The sequence below is a fragment of the Cebidichthys violaceus genome, unplaced genomic scaffold (assembly GCF_023349555.1).
Source record: "Cebidichthys violaceus isolate CVI_PGR_0920_01 unplaced genomic scaffold, fCebVio1.0.p SCAF_10, whole genome shotgun sequence".
Classification (NCBI taxonomy): domain Eukaryota; kingdom Metazoa; phylum Chordata; class Actinopteri; order Perciformes; family Stichaeidae; genus Cebidichthys; species Cebidichthys violaceus.
This window is the reverse complement of record NW_027176263.1, coordinates 14,582,527-14,601,825: the sequence shown is the minus strand read 5'-3', so window position 1 is coordinate 14,601,825 and position 19,299 is coordinate 14,582,527. Positions and strand designations below refer to the sequence as shown.

General features: G+C 40.3%; 2 protein-coding genes across 2 annotated transcripts; one reads left to right on the top strand and one right to left on the bottom strand.

Moving 5' to 3' along the window:
* Window positions 1-4,219: 4,219 nt before the first annotated feature.
* On the top strand, window positions 4,220-5,326 carry LOC137884943 (NACHT, LRR and PYD domains-containing protein 3-like). Its single transcript, XM_068727050.1, has 3 exons — window positions 4,220-4,374; window positions 4,530-4,758; window positions 4,922-5,326. Exons 1-3 carry the CDS (start codon window positions 4,372-4,374, stop codon window positions 5,266-5,268), a joined length of 579 nt encoding a protein of 192 aa, XP_068583151.1. The 5' UTR covers window positions 4,220-4,371; the 3' UTR covers window positions 5,269-5,326.
* Window positions 5,327-10,608: 5,282 nt separating this feature from the next.
* Window positions 10,609-17,703, bottom strand: LOC137884917 (zinc finger protein OZF-like). The gene is made up of 2 exons (XM_068727014.1): window positions 17,170-17,703; window positions 10,609-12,890 (listed from the first exon to the last, which is right to left on the bottom strand). Exons 1-2 carry the CDS (start codon window positions 17,360-17,362, stop codon window positions 11,815-11,817), a joined length of 1,269 nt encoding a protein of 422 aa, XP_068583115.1. The 5' UTR covers window positions 17,363-17,703; the 3' UTR covers window positions 10,609-11,814.
* Window positions 17,704-19,299: the final 1,596 nt, after the last annotated feature.

Here is a 19,299-nt window from a genome sequence, read left to right as displayed (position 1 = left end):
ATCAAAGGTTGAAAAGAGTGTATGGTGATCCCCCTTAAAAATGTACTTGTACTAGAGTTTTGCTGTAATGTTACAGAGTATAGCTACAGCTAATATCTGTATTTAATTATATTTTATTACAGTAGAATATATTTTATTTTACTGTAATTTAATGAGAACTTCTGTTGCCAGACTTTTTACCATTTTATTTGATATGATTTATTTTGATTTACTTTTCAAAGTGTGCACATTAATCAGCAGGTTGTAGTCAACCTTTTCTTAACTCAACTGTCTGAGACACTTTTTGTATTTCACTTTTCTCTTCAGACTTTTCTGAGCAGCAGAGACAGAATGTTTCCTTCTGTGCTTTGAGTTTTCACTGTAAAAACAACTGAAGTCACAATTAACAAAAGGTTTGTTCACTTCAGTCTTTAGAAGCCAAAGGGATTCAGCTGACACCGATAGGAAACAGAGAGAAGCAGCTGATACAGGAGAAATTATGTAAAGGATGAATGAGTGCTGATGTGAGCAATCAATCAATGATTGGACTGATGCTTTCAGCTCTGCTCTCAGTGGTTCCTCTACACATGAAGGTACAAAGTGATGTGAATTCAGCAGCAGCTAACAAGGTCACATGACTGATTTTGGATTATTGAACTAGCTGCTTCATGCGCTGACTGTTTGTAGTAGACGTGGAAAAAGAGGAACATTTCAAACGTTGAAGAACTTTTCAAAGTCAGTCAAATAGATGTGAAAAGTGACGTCATCCCCAAAGAAAAGCCAATAAAAAGCCACATTAAGACTACATCCACATTACTCCGTTTTCGTTTGGAAATGGAGTTTTCAAACGAAAACGATCTCCGTCCATACAGCGTTTCAGCCATCGTTTCCGAAATGATCTCCGTCCATACTACACGCCTGGAAACAAATATCACGTGACTCTTCACGTAAACTGGGCATGCGCCGATGTAAACAGGAAGTAGATTGTCGTATTTTGTAACTAAGCAACCAGAGTAATAAAGTAGTCTTTAATGATCGTAAGTATGTGTTTGATACTTAAGATCTTCTCTCAAATCTTCCTCTATAAACTCAAACAGATACAGTTCGTGGAAAGTTGTATACATTTTATTTTTCAGACTTAATGTTAGTTACAGCGCTCCGGGTCTCTCTCTCTCTCTCTCTCTCTCTCTCTCTCTCTCTCTCTCTCTCTCTCTCTCTCTCTCTCTCTCACGCCGCTCACTGATCGCTACAATAACAGCTGTTTCCTCCGCAGACATGCAGACTTTAACTGGACAACAGCTGCTAGTAAAGACAACAAGGTCAGCAATGCCTGTAATCAGTTGTCCACGTGAAATTAACCTGGTAGTCGATCGCGGGTGTCTACGTCATCGTTTCCAAACTTATGCGTTTCCGCCCGTCCGCACGAATACGCTACCCGGAGTTTTCAAAGTTATCCGGCTTCGGGATCGTTTCTAAACTCCTCCGTTTACGGTGCTCCAAAACGCCGGCGTAGTGTGGACGCTCAGTGTAACCGTAGCAAAACATATGCGTTTCCAAACAAAAACGGAATAGTGTGGATGTACTCTAAGTGTCTTCCTCTAGTCTTCAAACAAGCCAAAACACTAAAGAGCATTGTGAACATCATTTCTTAGATATGACTCTGCAGCTCAAAGTAACAACAACATGGAAACTGTCCCATGAGTGTATTTACTATTGAGGTGAATGAGCTGTGTTTGTCACGATGAAGAAAAATAATGTTGTTGTGTTTTATATTTGATTTTAAACATTTATCTAAAAGAAATTAAGTTCTTTAAACACAGCATTAAACCTTTGTAATCATGCAGTATTTTGACCACAGAATATTACCAAGCTGTGTCAGCTTTAATTAATTAATTATTTCTATTTTTGTTTCAGGATCCATCAGAGACCAGAATCTCCTGAACCTGGCCCCAGCTGTGTGTCCTTGAAGAGTGACGCGTCCTCTTGATTTTAGAAAATCTTCTGATGGAAGGTAAGAATTCATAACAAACAATAAGGCATTTCTAACTTCTAACCATTCTAGTTATTGTCTGTGTTTAAAGATTTAACATTTATCTTCAGTTTTTCTACAACATGCACATTTTTCTGTGCTGTTTTTGTTTCAGGGTCCAGCAGCAGAGACCAGACTGTCCCGAGCCCAGCTGTCTGTCCTTCAAGAGCGACCAGTCAAAGCAATATTTAACTGACTTTAAAGGACAACCTCCATGTGCTGATCAGATGTAAGCTGTATCTGACAGTAAGAGTCGGGTTATGCTAGAAAAAAACTTTATACGACATCTGAAATCTAAGGTTTTTCTATTTGTTGTGAAAAGCCGTCCATCATAGCTCACTGTTTTCTTCAGAGGGAGACGTGATGTTGTTTAAATAAATATGGAGATAACTTGTGACATGTTCAGACAGCCTCTCCTGAAGACATTCATAGTGTCGACCGCAGCTGTTCACATAAAAAGTTACGTTAACCTTTTAAAAACGAGGCCTATTTGCAGGCTTCAGCTCGAATAAAGATAAGAAATACCTAATTAATTGTATAAAAAAAAAAAAAAAAAAAAACTTTTTTTATATATTTTTGAGATGAGAAAAATCATGGAACTATCAGAATACATGTTACTGGTTCACATAAGATAAGGATGGAACACAGCAGAACTTGGAAAACTCAAAAGCTCGATCTTGAAAAACAGCACTTTTAGGGTATTGTTTTTTGGAAAGTATGGGTATCCAAGACTTTTAATATGCTGGGCTCTTAGAACAACTGATATAGGCTCTATATACACAGCTATACATAGATACAGTGAAACATTTATGAAATATAGAGCATTTCAAATTAGAAAACTGATCAAATACTCCAAGATTTGAATAAAAAAGTATTTTTAAAATTCAAAAACACTCTATATCACTTCTATGTATCACTCATGATGTTCATTGAATCAATAGACCGAAGATTGGACCTTTTTTGAGTGTTTTAAGCTCTTTCTATGCCCTTTTTAGTTATTTAGTTTAAGGTCAAATCCTGCTTCGACTCTCTGTTCAGGGCTGTATCTCAGCCCCCCCTTCTCCGATTTTCACCATTGAGACATCCTTCGAACCGTAGGAGCCAATAGAATTGCCTGGAATTGAAAGCTAGATGATTGACAGCACTATTAGCCAATAAAGCTCAAAAAGGTCCAGCTCTGAAATCTGATTTGCTGAGCTTCCAACCCTCCCAAGAATCCGAGGAGTGTCGGAGAGACACGAATCGAACGGATTCACACGGAGCACCAGCAGCTGGACAAACATGCGTTGGAAGTACGGAGATATTCAATTTTTTCGCTGAGATTCGACCAAAAGTAAGTACAATATTCGATGAAAGCTGTGTGACTTTTTGTGTTCGAAGCTGAATATCTCTGCGATGGTTTACCGGGGAGAGAAATGGAAACTATGTCCGTAATCTCCGTCAGGCGCTCGTGCTTTTTCATGCTCCATGTTCGTAGGTAGCACGTTGCTAACGGAGTGTAGCAGCCTTTTTCTCCGGTCTGTCCCAGTCATATCGAGTATGATTTATGATATTTTGTTATTTGTTTGCTTGGCTGATGGGAGATGTGTTTGTCTCATGTAGAAGTGACCTAGTTCATGTTGTTCCCAGGACGCTGAGGTTTCTGCAGAACTATAACATCACTATATTCGTTCTTCGTGGGTTCTCTGCCAGTTACTTTTAACACAAAACTCTCTAAGTTTTGATGTACTCTGCGTCCAAATGGGGGACCCTCGGGTGTATCTGGTTTTAATTAATTAAGGGAATCATAAATAAAGAGAGCTGAGAGACAAGTTCAACCTCCGCCTACTTTCTCACCTCCACATAGCTGACCAATGAGTGAGGTGGGTGTGATGATTCATGTTTGAACTGTTGTTTACTCAGAGAAATTTGACTGGTTTAGTGTCATTTTTTCGTACTGGTAGCTGCCCTGTACAATCAGTCTGACATTGAAACGCTCCACTGGAGCAGCTGGAGGTTCTGGGTGCCTTGCTCCAGGGCACTTCAGCAGTGTACAGTGAGGGAGGGAGAGCTACATGGAGGGCTTGGTGAGAGCTGTTGGGACTAAACCAAACTGACTGGTGAAGAAAACATTGAGATGAAAGACTGAGCTGTTGATTCTCAGTGGGATCAGCAGGACTAGTAAACCTTTACCACTACAGGGACTTATCTGATCCACATCCAGATATCACTTCATGGACCTTTACCTTGTGTTGGTCTGTGTGTGGACAGACACAATGTGAGCTGATTCTTTATGATTCCTCCACAGAGAGGACCAGGAGAGCTCAGAGGTTCCCAGAGGTCAGTCTGCCCAGCAGCATCAAACACACCTGGACTCCATATTTATGGTCTGTACATGTACAACTACTTTTACATCTGTTCTGTTCACAATCATCTCCATATTGCACTTTTTAGAACAGTGGATTGTCAGTCTGTCCAACATGGATCTGATGTTTGGTTCCATGGTTTTAGTTTGTGTCATTCATAGACTATTCTGTTCCAGCTGCTGGAGGAGAACATCGTCACTTTTGTGAAGAACGAGCTGAAGAAGATCCAGAAGGTCGTGAGTTCAGATTACCCAGAATGCTTAGAGAGTCAGAGGGAGGATGAGGAGGTGTTGGACGGTGAGGATGAAGAGCAGAGGAGGAGCAGCAGAAAGGCATTTGTGAAGATCACACTGCGCTTCCTGAGGAGAATGAAGCAGGAGGAGCTGGCTGACTGTCTGCAGAGCAGTAAGAGGATTGCTCTAAAGATTTAACATGCTGGATGAATGGGACGTTTACTAAAGTCTCAAGAGATGGAACAAAATATATTCATAGACTCATTCTTTGAGGTAATGACATGTTTAAATCTATTCTTTGACTCATTGATCTTCTTTGTTGTGTGTTCATTCAGGACTTATTGCTGTAGTTTGTCAGCGTGAACTCAAATCTAACCTGAAGAAGAAGTTCCAGTGTGTGTTTGAGGGGGTCGCTAAAGCAGGAAACCCAACCCTTCTGAATCAGATCTACACAGAGCTCTACATCACAGAGGGAGGGACTGCAGAGGTCAATGATGAACATGAGGTCAGACAGATTGAAACAGCATCCAGGAAACCACACAGACCAGAAACAACCATCAGACAAGAAGACATCTTTAAACCCTCACCTGGAAGAGAGGAACCAATCAGAACAGTGATGACAAAGGGAGTGGCTGGCATTGGGAAATGTCTTAACACAGAAGTTCACTCTGGACTGGGCTGAAGACAAAGACCACCAGGACATACAGTTCACATTTCCATTCACTTTCAGAGAGCTGAATATGCTGAAACCAAAGAAGCAGGATTCTGCAGGTTTGAAGAGTTCCTGGTTCTGTTCATCTTTGACGGTCTGGATGAGTGTCAACTTCCTCTGGACTTCCACAACAATGAGATCCTGACTGATGTTACCAAGTCCACCTCAGTGGATGTGCTGCTGACAAACCTCATCAGGGGGAAACTGCTTCCCTCTGCTCGCCTCTGGATAACCACACGACCTGCAGCAGCCAATCAGATCCCTCCTGAGTGTATTGGCATGATGACAGAGGTCAGAGGGTTCACTGACCCCCAGAAGGATGAATACATCAGGAAGAGATGAGGAGCAGGCGAGCAGGATCATCTCCCACATCAAGACCTCACGAAGCCTCCGTGAGTTGCAGAAAGGCAACCTGATCTTATATGAATTCGACCTGACAGAGTGTGGCATCAATATCAGAACACGTGTGTAAATGTTTTCACATTGAGCACATTTCCAGGTGGACTGTGATTCATGAAGGGAACATTGTCTGCAGGTGTGCGTACAAACATATAAATGTGATTTTCTTTTTTGGGCCATCATACACTTTAAATACAGATCCTAGCACTGGTTTATAAACTAGACCACTGGTCTCTGTCCTTGGTACCAGTAAAGAGTCTCTGCTGTAGAAATAAAAAAATGAACTGTGGTCCGCAAATCCTCGACAGACTGGAACGATTGGAAGATTGAATGAAGAAGATTTCTCAAGTGGGAACAAACCATATTAAATGGCAGAAACCGATGGTGTTGAGAGGCGAAGGTCAGGATCTCAGTTTTGATCTTTTTTGACATCCTCGATGTTCAGCAGGAGGTTAAACCAGCAGGTGTCAGCTCTAGTGTCACACTAATAAACTAAAGCAGTCAGGACACACCAGAGCCACAGCTTGTATACTTTTCTTTAATAACTTTACAATAAGGTACAAATCAAGGTCCGACTCTTCCGGAGGCTTCGTGGAAGTTCCCTGTAGAACAAGTCAGTTTGAATAACCGAGGTTTCCCTCTCACCACAAACAGGAACATTTTATCTGTTTGTAATGATATGATTTCTGTCTCATTGTTAGAAAACAAAGTCCTGAAAGTAATATTTTTTTTTTCTTATTTTTTTTTTTACCAGTAGTTAAAATCCAAAATTAAGCTCAAAGATGTTGACTCTGTGTCCTGCAGAGTCTGAGTGTGTGTGTTGGATGTCAGGACAATCGGCAGCTTGTTCATACAAAACATTTGTTATACAAGTGTGCGCGTTGAAGGAGGAGGACAGCACACACACACACACACACACACACACACACACACACACACACACACACACACACACACACACACACACACACACACATCCAGGTGGTAAACAAAAGCTCTCCCCCCCCCCCTTTTTTTAGTATAAAACTGCCCCTTCCTGACGACAGCGTCAGAAAAAGGAACACAAACATTAAGAAAACAGGATTATCGTACCTTTAGGAGTCCTGAGTTTATCAAACGTAAATGAAAGAAAAACAGTCAAACATATTACAGAAATATACGTCAAAGGATTCAAAACAGTTTTCCTCACATGCTCATCATTTTGGAGAAAAAAAGCAGCATCTTCTTGTAAAGTGTAAAATGTTACTTTTTTAAAAGATGGTTTTCTTTTTAAACAAATAAAATAAAACCCACAATGCTCCAAATGAACAGCAGAGTGTTGGTTTCAGACTGGACAATGTATTGGAAAAATATGCATAAACAACTATGTGTCCTTGCTGTGAACCTGAAACTGGAAATAACAACTGTAGCTTATTAATTTGACCTTATCTGGAGTCAAGAAAGTTGAAACTATGCAATAATGAGGAGCTTGTCCTCCTCTTTCCTGAAAGGTACCAAAACTGTGGGAAGTTAGCAGAATACAATGGATAAGGCCTTGTGGGTGTAACTCCCTTGAAGAGATAACAACTGTATAAAGAGTATTGAATATTGTATCTCGTTGAAAGCTTTCTCAACAGACTGCTGTGATACGTGCTCTGTTGAATTATCTTCCATTTGCATATGAATAAACAGACAAAGACAACTTTTAATCTTTTGAAAACTTTATTATTTTGATTTGTGAACAAAACTCTTCTCCCGATTATCATTAGAAATTTTCCACAACAACATCACGTCCTGTAAAGTCATGTAAACTGGAACTGTGAGTGGAGCAACGTGAGGTCACCAGTATGACCACCGCCTTCCTACTGGTGGCCACTGGGACACTTGTGGGGTTTTAGTACCTTTTGCTCAAAGGCACCTTGGCGGTTTGCTACTGAGAAATAAGTCTCTTTTACTTCTGGTAACAAAAAGGCTTCTCTAATTCAAACATTATTGGTGAATAAATAACTTGTTTGTTTTTTACAGAAAAAAGGAGCAAAGAAATGTAAAAATTACCTGAACCTGAACCAAGGTGTTTTTTATCGCCCGCTGGCTCTAGATCAGTTTATTTGTGTCTGTGTGGAGTTTGAGGAAAAGTGAATCTTTCCCATTAAAGTGCAGAGATTCAAAACTCCACCTGCTGCTTTTTTTTAACGACGTCTCCAAACACAGAGACTTGTCGGCCACGCGGCTGCAGCTCCAACGTTTACCAGCCGCAGATCAAATGAAAGTGGGAATTTAAAGCCATGACGCTTTAACGTGTCTGAGTGGAGCTTTTAAATGTTCCAAAATGAAAAAGAGCCCTTCATGTTGCAGCAGGAACAACGAGGGCTTTGAGCTCTTGGCTCAGAGTTTTACTCCTCTGGAACACTGCGTCCAACAGACCAAAGAGGTCCAACGATAACGATCCGGTAGATCACAAGAAAAGAACCAGTGAAAAGTCTGAGATAATAAATCGGTGCTATCCGTCTTTTCGTTTTCTCTAAAAAGTACTTGATGGATTGTTTCAGAAAGTCCAAACATCTTCGATGACTCAAATGAAATCCGGTTGTTTGAAGGTCAGACACCCCCCCCTCTCACTGGTTTCCACCACAGTGGACTGGGGGAGTAGCACCATCCGGCGACTAACCGCTGGAAACATCTGGACGTGGCTGGTAAAAAAATTAGACACTCCAGCTTCCAGACTAAAAATAATAAGACAGACTTTGAAGGGAGGCAGTCTGGATGTTCCAGAGGGATGTGAATCTGGATCAGCGAGAGGTTCACGCGGGTCTCCCAGCTGACCTTGCCAGCGGTCTACCGGCGGGGCTGGTGGCTAGGATAACATTGTATACCCAACCAAAGTGATCCCTCTGACTCCTCCCATTTTCCCAGACCACCTGCAACATTCCTTTTGCAGGGTGAGAATCATCGTGTCCCTGTAAATTAGCCCAGTAGTTTGCCATCAGTTGCTTTCTCCTTAAATCCAGCAGCGTGTCTCCCATTTCTAGGTTCCGCTGCAACTTGGTGGGTAACCTACAAAATAAAAATATTTGAATTAAATGAATTCCTGCAGTCTATAAATTATTCCCATCTTGTTACCTTTGTAACGGGTGTAGTAAGGACCCAGGAGCAGTACGACAGACACCAGGGATAGTTTGATTCGAACGCATTCCGTCGGTAGAAATCGATCCTGCACTTATAAACAGAACAGAGGTAACAGACTACAGAAAGACAACACCTCTACAGTGATGATTGTGTCTTTATTAGTTATTAGTATTATTAGTTACTATTATTAAGTATAGTGATCATGTGTGAAGACACAAACTATCAAACATCTCTCCAGCTGTTAAAGCCGACCACAAACAACTTTATTCATTTGTTAGAAAGATTTGTATTTTCATGATATGATATTTCCCTCAATAACTTTTATTATGGAAACAATTAAAGTCAGAGAGAGCTGGAGAGAAGAAACACTTTTAACATAATTTATCATAATTTCATTCAGTCACGTGAGGCTGATAATTCCTCAGTGTCTGGTTTGATGAGTTATATCATTTAAGAGAAACCATAATCATATTCTGGATTATTTAATAATCACATCACAATCACAATTTCAAAACGTACAGACACAAATAATTAATAAATATGACAAACACATTCTGCCAGTAGAAATCGATCCTGCTCTTATAAACAGAACAGTTTGTTAAAGAGGTAACAGACTAGAGAGAAAACACCTCTACAGTGATGATTACTGTGTCTTTATTAGTTATTAGTATTATTAGTTACTATTATTAAGTACAGTGATGTGTACAGACACAAACTATCAAAAGTCTCTCCAGCTGTTAAAGCCGACTGACAGCTGATCACAGCTCAGCAGCCGCTTTCATCAGAAACAGACATTGGTTCATGTGATGCTTCAGAGGAAAGGGCGTCTCATATCTCTTAAAACATATTTCCTCGTTTCCTCTCTCCTCACATGGGTTCCTCCATGGATCCCTGGTGGGAAGGACTAAGACGCAAGGAAAGGACCCAAGTGAGGGAAACGAGGATGCAATTAAGAGACTTGGGATTTACCCATTGTGATTGTCACTGTCCAACATGTCAAGCTAGCCCACTGACCAATCACGTATGGCTAGGCCAGCTAGAAGGCTCTGGCACGTCAAAGAATACGGCCAACAAGTCAAACTTAAAATCTGATTGGTTGAAGACTATGACAATCAACAATATCGTCCCCATTTACAAAGGGTTTCATGTGTAATTCTGCAGGCCTCCAGGCAGATTTTACCTAGAGACAGCATAGGGGCAAAATCTGATGGGATTAAAGCTCTACATAAAACAAGCTGTGCTGGAAGCAGCGCAACTGAGGAAGACAGTAGCTGTGAAATAAGATAATAAGCTAATGGGAGAAATATTTTGAATACATGTAGTGTATTTATGAAAAATAATTAAATTATAAAATAGTTATAACTTTGTGATTCTGTCTAGGCCAGCAGAGAAGGCTTTGCTGGCCCCGACAGCCCACCTCAGTTGAAATGGATTCCTTTAAAATTTGTCCAGACCAGATTCAGCACCCCATTACCTCAGTTTTATCACCGCTGAATATGTAATCTCAACCAGATGTTTTACAGTCTCTCTTTTCTCATATGACTTTTGCAACACGTGCTTGTCTTTTGACCTGATTAAGTCAGACAAATCTTTGGTCACAAACTGTTATGACGTTGACTTTGTCCAGGAGATTACAAAAAGTATCGTAACAATTTGAACCCAACCTTTGTTAAAATGGACCAACAGGAACAGGCACCTGAAGTACTTAAAAGGGACAGTTCAGATGTTTAGAAATGTGGTTGTATGAGGTACTCTCTTACCTTTAGGAGACTGTGAGGGCAGCCTCAGAGATGAGCAAGACTGGACTTCAGTTGGAGTGTACAAAATACAAAACAGTTTTATTTGTTTCTTACAATAACAAGTAGATTGAAGGTTACAAAAAATTATTATTCAAAAAGTCAATAAAAGAACAGACAAAAATGTCCTACCTCAAGATCAAACTTTCTTCTCGCACCCTTTTCCTTCCCTTCTCCTCTTTATACTTCTTTCTTCCAGCATCTTTGACCTCCTGGTCCATATATGGTAGATAACTAAACATCGTCAAATCCTTGAATTAAGTTGTTTAGGTACTCTTAATACTCTTACACTGAATGAATAATATAAAAGAAAACAATACTTTGAAATATCGCTTCCTATGCTCTTTGGCTAACGGTTATAACAGCCGACTGTATAAAGGTCAATCGGGCCGAACGTGTCAGTCAGTTGCCAAAACCAAATATTACTTTAGGCTGTGCTTACAGGATCTATCTTCCTCCTTCGCTCTGCAGAGAGCAGAAGTTCATCTGCAGTATACCGCGTGCCGCCGTTTCATAATGTTGCACAGTTTTTCTAGGTGTTTGTCTCTTCTTCAATTTGATGGATCGATTGATCAAAATTAGAGAGACAGGTTATGGGTATTTAGGTGGATACCTCAACAATGCATTGATGTGTTCGTCACTCTAATGCTGCAGGTACTCAGGTTAAGTCCAAGTACCTCAAAATTGTACTCAAGTACAATAATTGTGTTAATGTACTTGGTTACATTCCACCACCGCTAAAAGCAAATGACAAAATTGTTCACAGGAGCACACAGTTCTTCATAGAAATAGCCTCTTGATTTTGGCCTCAAAATGCACCAGACTGATGCATTTAACTTTAAAATCTACAACATTTTCTTCCAGGTGAGTGTGCCCCCGGCCCCCTCTAGAAAACCAACACTAACTAGAAAATAAAAACTCAATTAGTCTACTGGATCAAACTAAAGACAGTACCAAATCTGAGTGTGGACTCAATAAGCGATGCTCTCAAATTGAAAGAACACACTCTTGGATAAAGATAGGATGAAAGCTCCATCGTTCCTCCCGTGTGATGTGCCATGTGGCGTTTCAAATTTTCGTTTTGTATAAAACCTTCATCACAAACAGAACCACTAAAGACGGTTGTCTCTTATATGATTAATCATCTTTAACTTCAGAGGTGACTTGTGCTGAAACTTTTTTATCACAAATGGAAACTTAACTGCAACCAGAACAGCTAAAGGGGATTCTTTCCTGTGTGAGTTGTCATGTGTACCTTCAGATGTGAATTGCGCACAAATCCTTTACTGCAAACTGAGCAACTGAAAGGCTTCTCTCCTGTGTGGAGTCTCATGTGTACCTGGAAATAATGTTTGTGTGCAAAAGATTTCTTGCAAACTGAGCAGCTGTAAGGTGTTTCTCCTGTGTGGATTGTCTTGTGTTGATGTAAATTTGAACGGTAGGTAAAAGATTTCTTACAAACTGAGCAGCTGAAAGGTTTCTCTCCTGTGTGGATTCTCACGTGTTCCTGTAAAGTATGTTTACATGCAAAAGATTTCTTGCAAACTGAGCAGCTGAAAGGTTTCTCTCCTGTGTGGATTCTCATGTGTTTCTGTAAATCATGTTTATGTGCAAAAGATTTCTTGCAAACTGAGCAGCTGTAAGGTTTCTCTCCTGTGTGGATTTTCATGTGTTTCTGTAAATCATATTTACGTGCAAAAGATTTCTTACAAACTGAGCAGTTGAAAGGTCTCTCTCCTGTGTGGATTCGCATGTGTTTCTTCAGATTTCGACTCTCGCCAAATGTTTTCTCACACTCAGAGCATCTAAAAAGTTTTTCACCAGCACTACATCTTGAATAACTTTCAGAAACTTCAGCATTATTTAAAGAGTTTAAACGTGACTGAGGTTCTTTGGTCTCCTTCCAATCACCACTGTCATCAGTCTCAGAAGAGTCTCCAGTCTTCCCATCAGTATCTGGTCCTGGATGTATATCTGGATCTGAGTTCCTGCCTGATTCTGGTCCTCCACAGTCCTCTCTATCAGCTTCTGTTTCCATCCGTTTAGTTTGTTTTGTATGAAGCTCTGAGGACTGAGCTTCCTTTTCATCATCTTCGCTCTTCACAGGAGTGAATGAGAACTTGACATCAGCCTCCTCCAGCCTTTGAAGCTGTTCTCCCTCCTGACTGGTCCAGAGTTCCTCCTGTTCCTCTTTAATGTGTGGGGGCTCTGGGTCCTCCTGGTCCAGACTGGAGCTCCATTTCTGCTGCTCAGGGGGAACCTCTTCTTTAACCACCAACAGCTGCTGGACGCCTGCAGGAAACCAGAAAACACACACAGAAGTTAGAGATTTGTTTTGTAATATAGCTAATTAACTAAAATACTCATTAACATCAACTATATCCAGATAGCTAGTTCATATCTTGATTTAGTGATTGGGTCAGCAGAAAAAATAAAGACAGCCAATCTAACTTTTAAAGATCACGTTTTACTGTCATGGATATGGCCGATTAACCGTATCAGACAAAACAGAAAAAAAATCGGTATTGTTGTTTTGTGATACAAGGTTATTTTTGTTGTCATTGTACAACAGGGTTTTACGAAATGTAGATCGTAGTCCAATTTCTACTTAACAAAAAAACCTAAAAAACAATATCATATGTGGAGGATGGAGGACAAATTAAGGGGTCTCACAGTCAGAGAAAAGAATCTGTTCTGAAGTCTGGCGGTTCGGCAGCTGATACATCTGTATCTCTTTCCAGACGTCAGCAGGGTGAACAGGCTGTGTCTAGGACTTTGTATTGGCAAGCACTAGGGGTGGGGGAAAAAAATCGATACAGCATAGTATCGCGATATTTTGCGTGCCGATATTGTATCGATACACGGAAGCCAAGTTTCGATCTTTTATTATATAAACTATATACTTTTTGGTACAAGAAAAATAAAATCAATTGCTTTTTCAGTCCACTAGATGGTGCTGAGTTGTTTTCTGGTGAGGTCAGCAGAGGTCCCGGGTCAGTGTGATTGGTAGGAAGTTGGTAAAAACAAAGATGGAGACATCGGAGAAAGAAATCAGAAATGCACCGTCCGCTTTTAAATCAAACATCTGGACTTATTTGGGATTTTTTAACAAGGAATTGAAGAAGGACATGGATATGACTCGGTCGCAGCGTTTTTTCACAGATACAGCCGTGCCCAAGCTCTACAGAGAAGTGAAACTTAAAGTTGAGGAATCTTTGAGTACAGCAGAAAGGGTTGCATTAACTTGCGATGCGTTGACGTCAAGCGCAGTGGATTCCTATGTGACTATAACAGCACGATATCTCACAGAGGATTGGCGACTGCTGTCTCACGTTCTCCAAACTAGAGCAGTACACGCAAGTCACACTGGGGCGAACATTGTAGACCTCCTGCAAAATGCAGCACAAGAATGGCGGATTGCCGACAAAAACCTGGTGGTTGTAACCGGCAACGCTTCTAACATGGGTGTTGGTGTTCAGTTAGCGGGATACCTGCATGTGAAGTGTTTCGCTCACACGCTCAATCTGGCCTCGCAACGGGCGTTTAATCTGCCAATAGTAGCCAGGCTCATGGGGAGAGTGCGGCGCATAACTGGCTCTCTGCCCTTGACGTCCACGCATCGCAAGTTATACAACTCTTATATCTTACTTGTACAAGTTATAATTCATGTACTGAGTCCACACACGTTTGCATTCAGTTAAGTTGGACTATGTAGACTGTAATACAAACAGTTCAGTTTGTCAGGTGCATGCAACATTTATGACAGGTTTTTAGGACAGTGTTGGTCAGTCTGTCTGCTTGACAATCCCATTTTGCTGCAATAAAAATGACTGAAGTGAGATGAACAGACTGAAAACTTTATCATATTAGATAAAACATGTTGACACAGTTTTCCTTTGGGGACATCATTTGCAGTTGAAAAAAAAGGTGATAAATCGCAATATATGTTATCGCAATACTAGCATATCACAGTGTCGTGATAATATCGTATCGTGTCTGAAGTATCGTGATAATAATGAATCGCGGGACCTCTGGTGATTCCCACCCCTAGCAAGCACCTCACGATGTGATAAGATATGATGATATGGTAATACTCTATTTTTTCATGAAAATGTACAAATATTGCTGAAAATACAAATAACTGTGTACCACCTGGGTAGTCTATTACGTACATCACATATTGATAACTCAGCGGACAAATTGCATCAAAACTACATCAAAAAGTATTTGCGTTAGACACAGTCACTAAGCAGAGAACTGAAATGCACTTGCCATAAAAAAAAAATCATATGAAAATAAAGTGCACATTGTATTCTCATTGTGTCACTTTTTTACTAAAATGTACTTGCCACAACTTCATTTAAAAAATAAAATACATACTGTATTCTTTTCTTATTGTGTCACTGACCACTCTTAACTTACATGTAGATGCCATAAACATCAAATGAAATTAAAGTAAAGTTGTCTGTCACTATGGCTGGGCCATTCATGTCCCATTCCTCCAGGTTCACTTTTCAGTACCTCCGGGATGTTACTGCCTGTACGGCTTTTGTGCTGTAGTGTCGTGATGTGGTGTGACTTAATCGGAACATTGGACTCGGTGGTCTAGTCGTCTAACATCGCCCGTCAGCGCTACTTTCTCTGCAGGGGGCAGAAATCTTTAGACACGTTTCGTTACCTCTTCGTAAATCCTGGGCATTACACTGCTACATCCATTATGTGTCGGCATGATTTGAGATCACATAGCGCCACTCTACAGTTTATGGCTGCTTGATTGTGAGACGCCATGTTGTGATTTTGGCCGGATCATTTGACAGGCCCGGAGGTCACTGGCCTTAGCTTGGGAGGCAAAAGTCAGCGACATCTAGCATTACAGGAGAGGAGGAGATTGTTTGACACAAAGGGATTTGGGGCAATTTAAACAACATTTTAAATCTGTATTATATATATGTGTATATATATATATATATATATATATATATATATATATATATTCAAGAAGTCTAGTAGTAACAACGTCTCTGTGTAGTAAACAACTGTCAAATCAAATTGAAAGTACACATCAATTATATTAACAATTATTAGTTCAAATTAGTTTCAAATTTAACTTGATGGATTATAAATAATACATACATAAATGTTCCTCTCATTTCAAGTAAAATAAGGGCTGGATTAAAGAATAACTGACAGAACACAAAGCTTTTGAAAAATGTGCATCTTAAAATAAATCACTTAATTTTAAAAAAATGTATTTCATTGAATTGCTCTGCAGGTTTAAATTCAGTTAATTCAGGTATGAAGTGATGTCAATTAAAAAAAGACATTTTTCTCATCTTCTAACAAGATAAATGTGTGTGCAGCAACTTTATCTGTGGTTATTTAACTGTTTAATTGTTTAATTGTTTCAGCTCTATTCTCTCTGTTGACACCGTCGTTTGTCAGTGAAATAATATGTAGTTCTGATCATTATGGGCACTTGTGTTTATTTTCAGTGTCTTCATTGCAAATGTGAGTGAATAGTTTTGCTCCATTTAAGACATACTGTCACACAACTGCCTGTGGGAAGCTTTCACCTAATCGAATCTGCCAATTTTAGGCCAAAGACTCTGAGCTCTTAGTTCAGTTCAGTTCTCTCTTTTTAGGGATCGTCCTTCTGATTTAACTTCCACACCTCAAACATTAACCTAACTGCTCTGCGATCTATTTCCTCATCTCTCCCCCGTGTCACGGTGAGTGTGCATTTCACTCGAGTCAGGAAACTTGTCAGAATACCCATATTTGATTGGCTGAACTGCATCACGTGACGCATTGGTCGGTGTGTTTCCAGCACCGCTGAACAAGTGCCGTAAATGCTGAAAAAGTAGCGCTCCGTCAAAATTTAATAATTGTCAATTATCTATCGGTTTTAGGTCCTGGGTCCGGATAAACGGCGTCTAGGTCTGGATCCGAACCGCGATCCGCCAGTTAGTGACCCCTGACCTATGCGGCCCCACGGCCCTCGCGGCCCACAGGTGCAAAACTGAAAGGTTTTTGCGGCTCTCTAGGTGGCCCTATGGTTAAGAATCACTGAGGCAGTGCTTGGTTTGTCTATTCTGGGCTACTGTAGGGACATGGCGGACTCCGCCTCATGGTCCCATTGAATAAATGAAGGACATGAAACAAGACGAGTTTAGGGTGATTATAGACCAATGAAAACATATTCATGAATCCTATATTCTATTTCTGCCAATAAATCCAACTAAATCCTACACACTGCTCCTTTAAGTAACACTTACAAAGCAGGGCTATTACACCTAAGCAGTGGTGGAAGACATATTGAGATCCTTTACTGCAGTAAAAGTACTAATACCAACATAGGAGAAAACACTTCACTGAGACATTCCCTGACAAATCAATCACTTTCTGACCTCAACTCTTTTTTTTCTTGCATGTTAACCTTTACGTGAGTGTGTTAGAACGTGGTTTGATTAACCAGAATGATAAACCATTCAGGAGACAGGGGCCCTCAAAGTTGACCCATATTGGACTTATGTCTGTGTAAACAGTGTTTGAAGAGTGAGAGTGAACCAACCTGCTCTGTGTAACCGAAGCTGAGGGTTGAAAACAGCGTCCAGTAGTTTCTGTTGTCGCTCGTTCTCCTCTTTTGAACGAGAAAGCCCCTCCTCGTACTCGGCTATCGTTCTTTCAAACAGACCAAATATCTCTTCAGCAGCCGCAGTTAGTCGCTGGTTGACAAAAGTTCTCAGCATTTGGACTTTAGACATTTTCACACAACGACAGAAACGTTTTTTCCACACAAACTCCCGTCAAAAACACCGTTTACTCTCCATTACCCTCTGACCAGCACTGTGTTGCTAACTTCTGTCCCCGTCGGTCTTTTTCCAGCTAGCATGCTAAGCTAACTTCAATAGCTTCGTAGGCTACCGGGAGATGAGTCAGAGGAAAAACATCCAGAAAAAAGGTGAACAGCTAAAGGTCCATTCAGACAGGTTTATCCAGACATACAGAGACTCTGATGGATCAGTACTGCTGGAGCTAACTGATGCAAACGAACAAATAGATTATTTCGTTCCGACCACAAAGGTAGACGCCATATTGCTTTCAGATGAACATCCGGGTTCGCTGCAACTTTGTGGGTAGCCTTCAAAATAAAAGCCTTTAGAGCAGGGGTGGGCAATTATTTCCACATGAGAAACAGCGACTGTTGTGGAGGGCCGGACCAATAGACTGAACTCGTTCCTGCTCTATATTATTCCACCTCTTTATAAAAAGCAGTAAATTGTATGGTTTTGATAAGCTGTGAGTGGTAAGACTAACTATTATGATCAGTGGTGGAATGTAACTAAGTATATTTGCTTAAGTACTGTACTTATGTACAAATTCAGGGTTCTTTACTTGAGTACTGTATTGGAGTGTGGACCAGAGTATCTATCACCTTACAAAAAAACACAAAACAAAAATAAACAAAACAAGACTAATAAAATTAAAAAAATTAAAAAGAGTTCTATCATTTCGGTCACTTAAATTCTTTTACTCAATCCAGTTTCTTTTACGTATTGTAGTACCTTTCCTGCCCCCAAGATTAATGCATCTTCTAGGTTTAGTTCCTCAACTCCCAGCTTCCTCTTCAATCTGTCTCACTCGAGTATGAATTTCTGGCAATGACAAATGACATGGTCTACAGATTCTGGTATTTGGCAGTGCTCACATAGTCCTGTTGGATGTTTATTTATTAGTTGCATTGTTTTTTTGAGCCTTGTGTGTCCAATCCTCAGTCTGGTTAGCATGTTTTCTTCTGTGGTGCTTCTTCTGGATGTCCTCCCTTCGCCAACTTCTTTCTGAACAGCATAAAGATGTCTTCCTGTTTCTCCTACGTCCCAACTATGCTGCCATTCCTTCATAATGTTTCTTTTGATTATTGATTTAGCTTCTGCTTTGATGAGTAAAATGTCTGTCTTGTGCTGACTTTCTAAAGATTGTTTTGCTAATTTATCTGCTCTTTCATTTCCTTTTACCCCTCTGTATGCTGGTACCCACATAAATGAGACAAAAATTCCCATATTCTTAAGTCAGAACAGTGTTTTGTATATTTCATTAATTAATCCTGCCTGCTGTGGGATGTGAATGATTGTAATGAGGATAATGCTGAACTGGAATCTGAACAGACAATGATCTTTTTTATCCGAACCTCCTCTACCCACTACAGTGCTGTTAAAATGGTCAATATCTCAATTGTATATACAGACAGATGGTCTGATGTTCTCTTTTTGACTTCATATTGCAGTTGGTATGGTGACTGCAAAACCAGTTCTCCCTGTATTAGGATCTTTAGATCCATCTGTGTATGCTGGAGTACATGCTTGATATGTTGTCTGTAGTCTATCCTCCACCACTCCTGCCATGATATCAATGTCTTTAAACGCTTGGGTTTTGTCCAAAAAATTATTATCAACTGACACTGATGGAAATAGCCACGGTGGTGTAGTTGGTAATGGTACTGTAGGAGTGAATGTTACCTGATCCAATGACATCTCTCTTGCTAATTTTCCACTGCTCTATGCAAAACATTCCTGTTTGGCCCTTTCTCTTTCCCAACATGGCAGAAGTACCTTTGTGGTCGGATGATTATCTCCAGAATGTCCTTGAAGATTGGCCCAGTAGTTCAGAGCTTGCGTCTCAAATGCAGCGGCATTTCACCCAC

Coding starts and splice junctions, on each gene's coding strand:
- LOC137884943 (XM_068727050.1), top strand. Junction 4,759..4,921: donor GGCTGACTGTCTGCAGAGCA/GTAAGAGGATTG, acceptor GTGTTCATTCAG/GACTTATTGCTGTAGTTTGT.
- LOC137884917 (XM_068727014.1), bottom strand. CDS start 17,362: ATGTCTAAAGTCCAAATGCTGAGAACTTTTGTCAACCAGCGACTAACT. Junction 12,891..17,169: donor GCTTCGGTTACACAGAGCAG/GTTGGTTCACTC, acceptor GGTTTCCTGCAG/GCGTCCAGCAGCTGTTGGTG.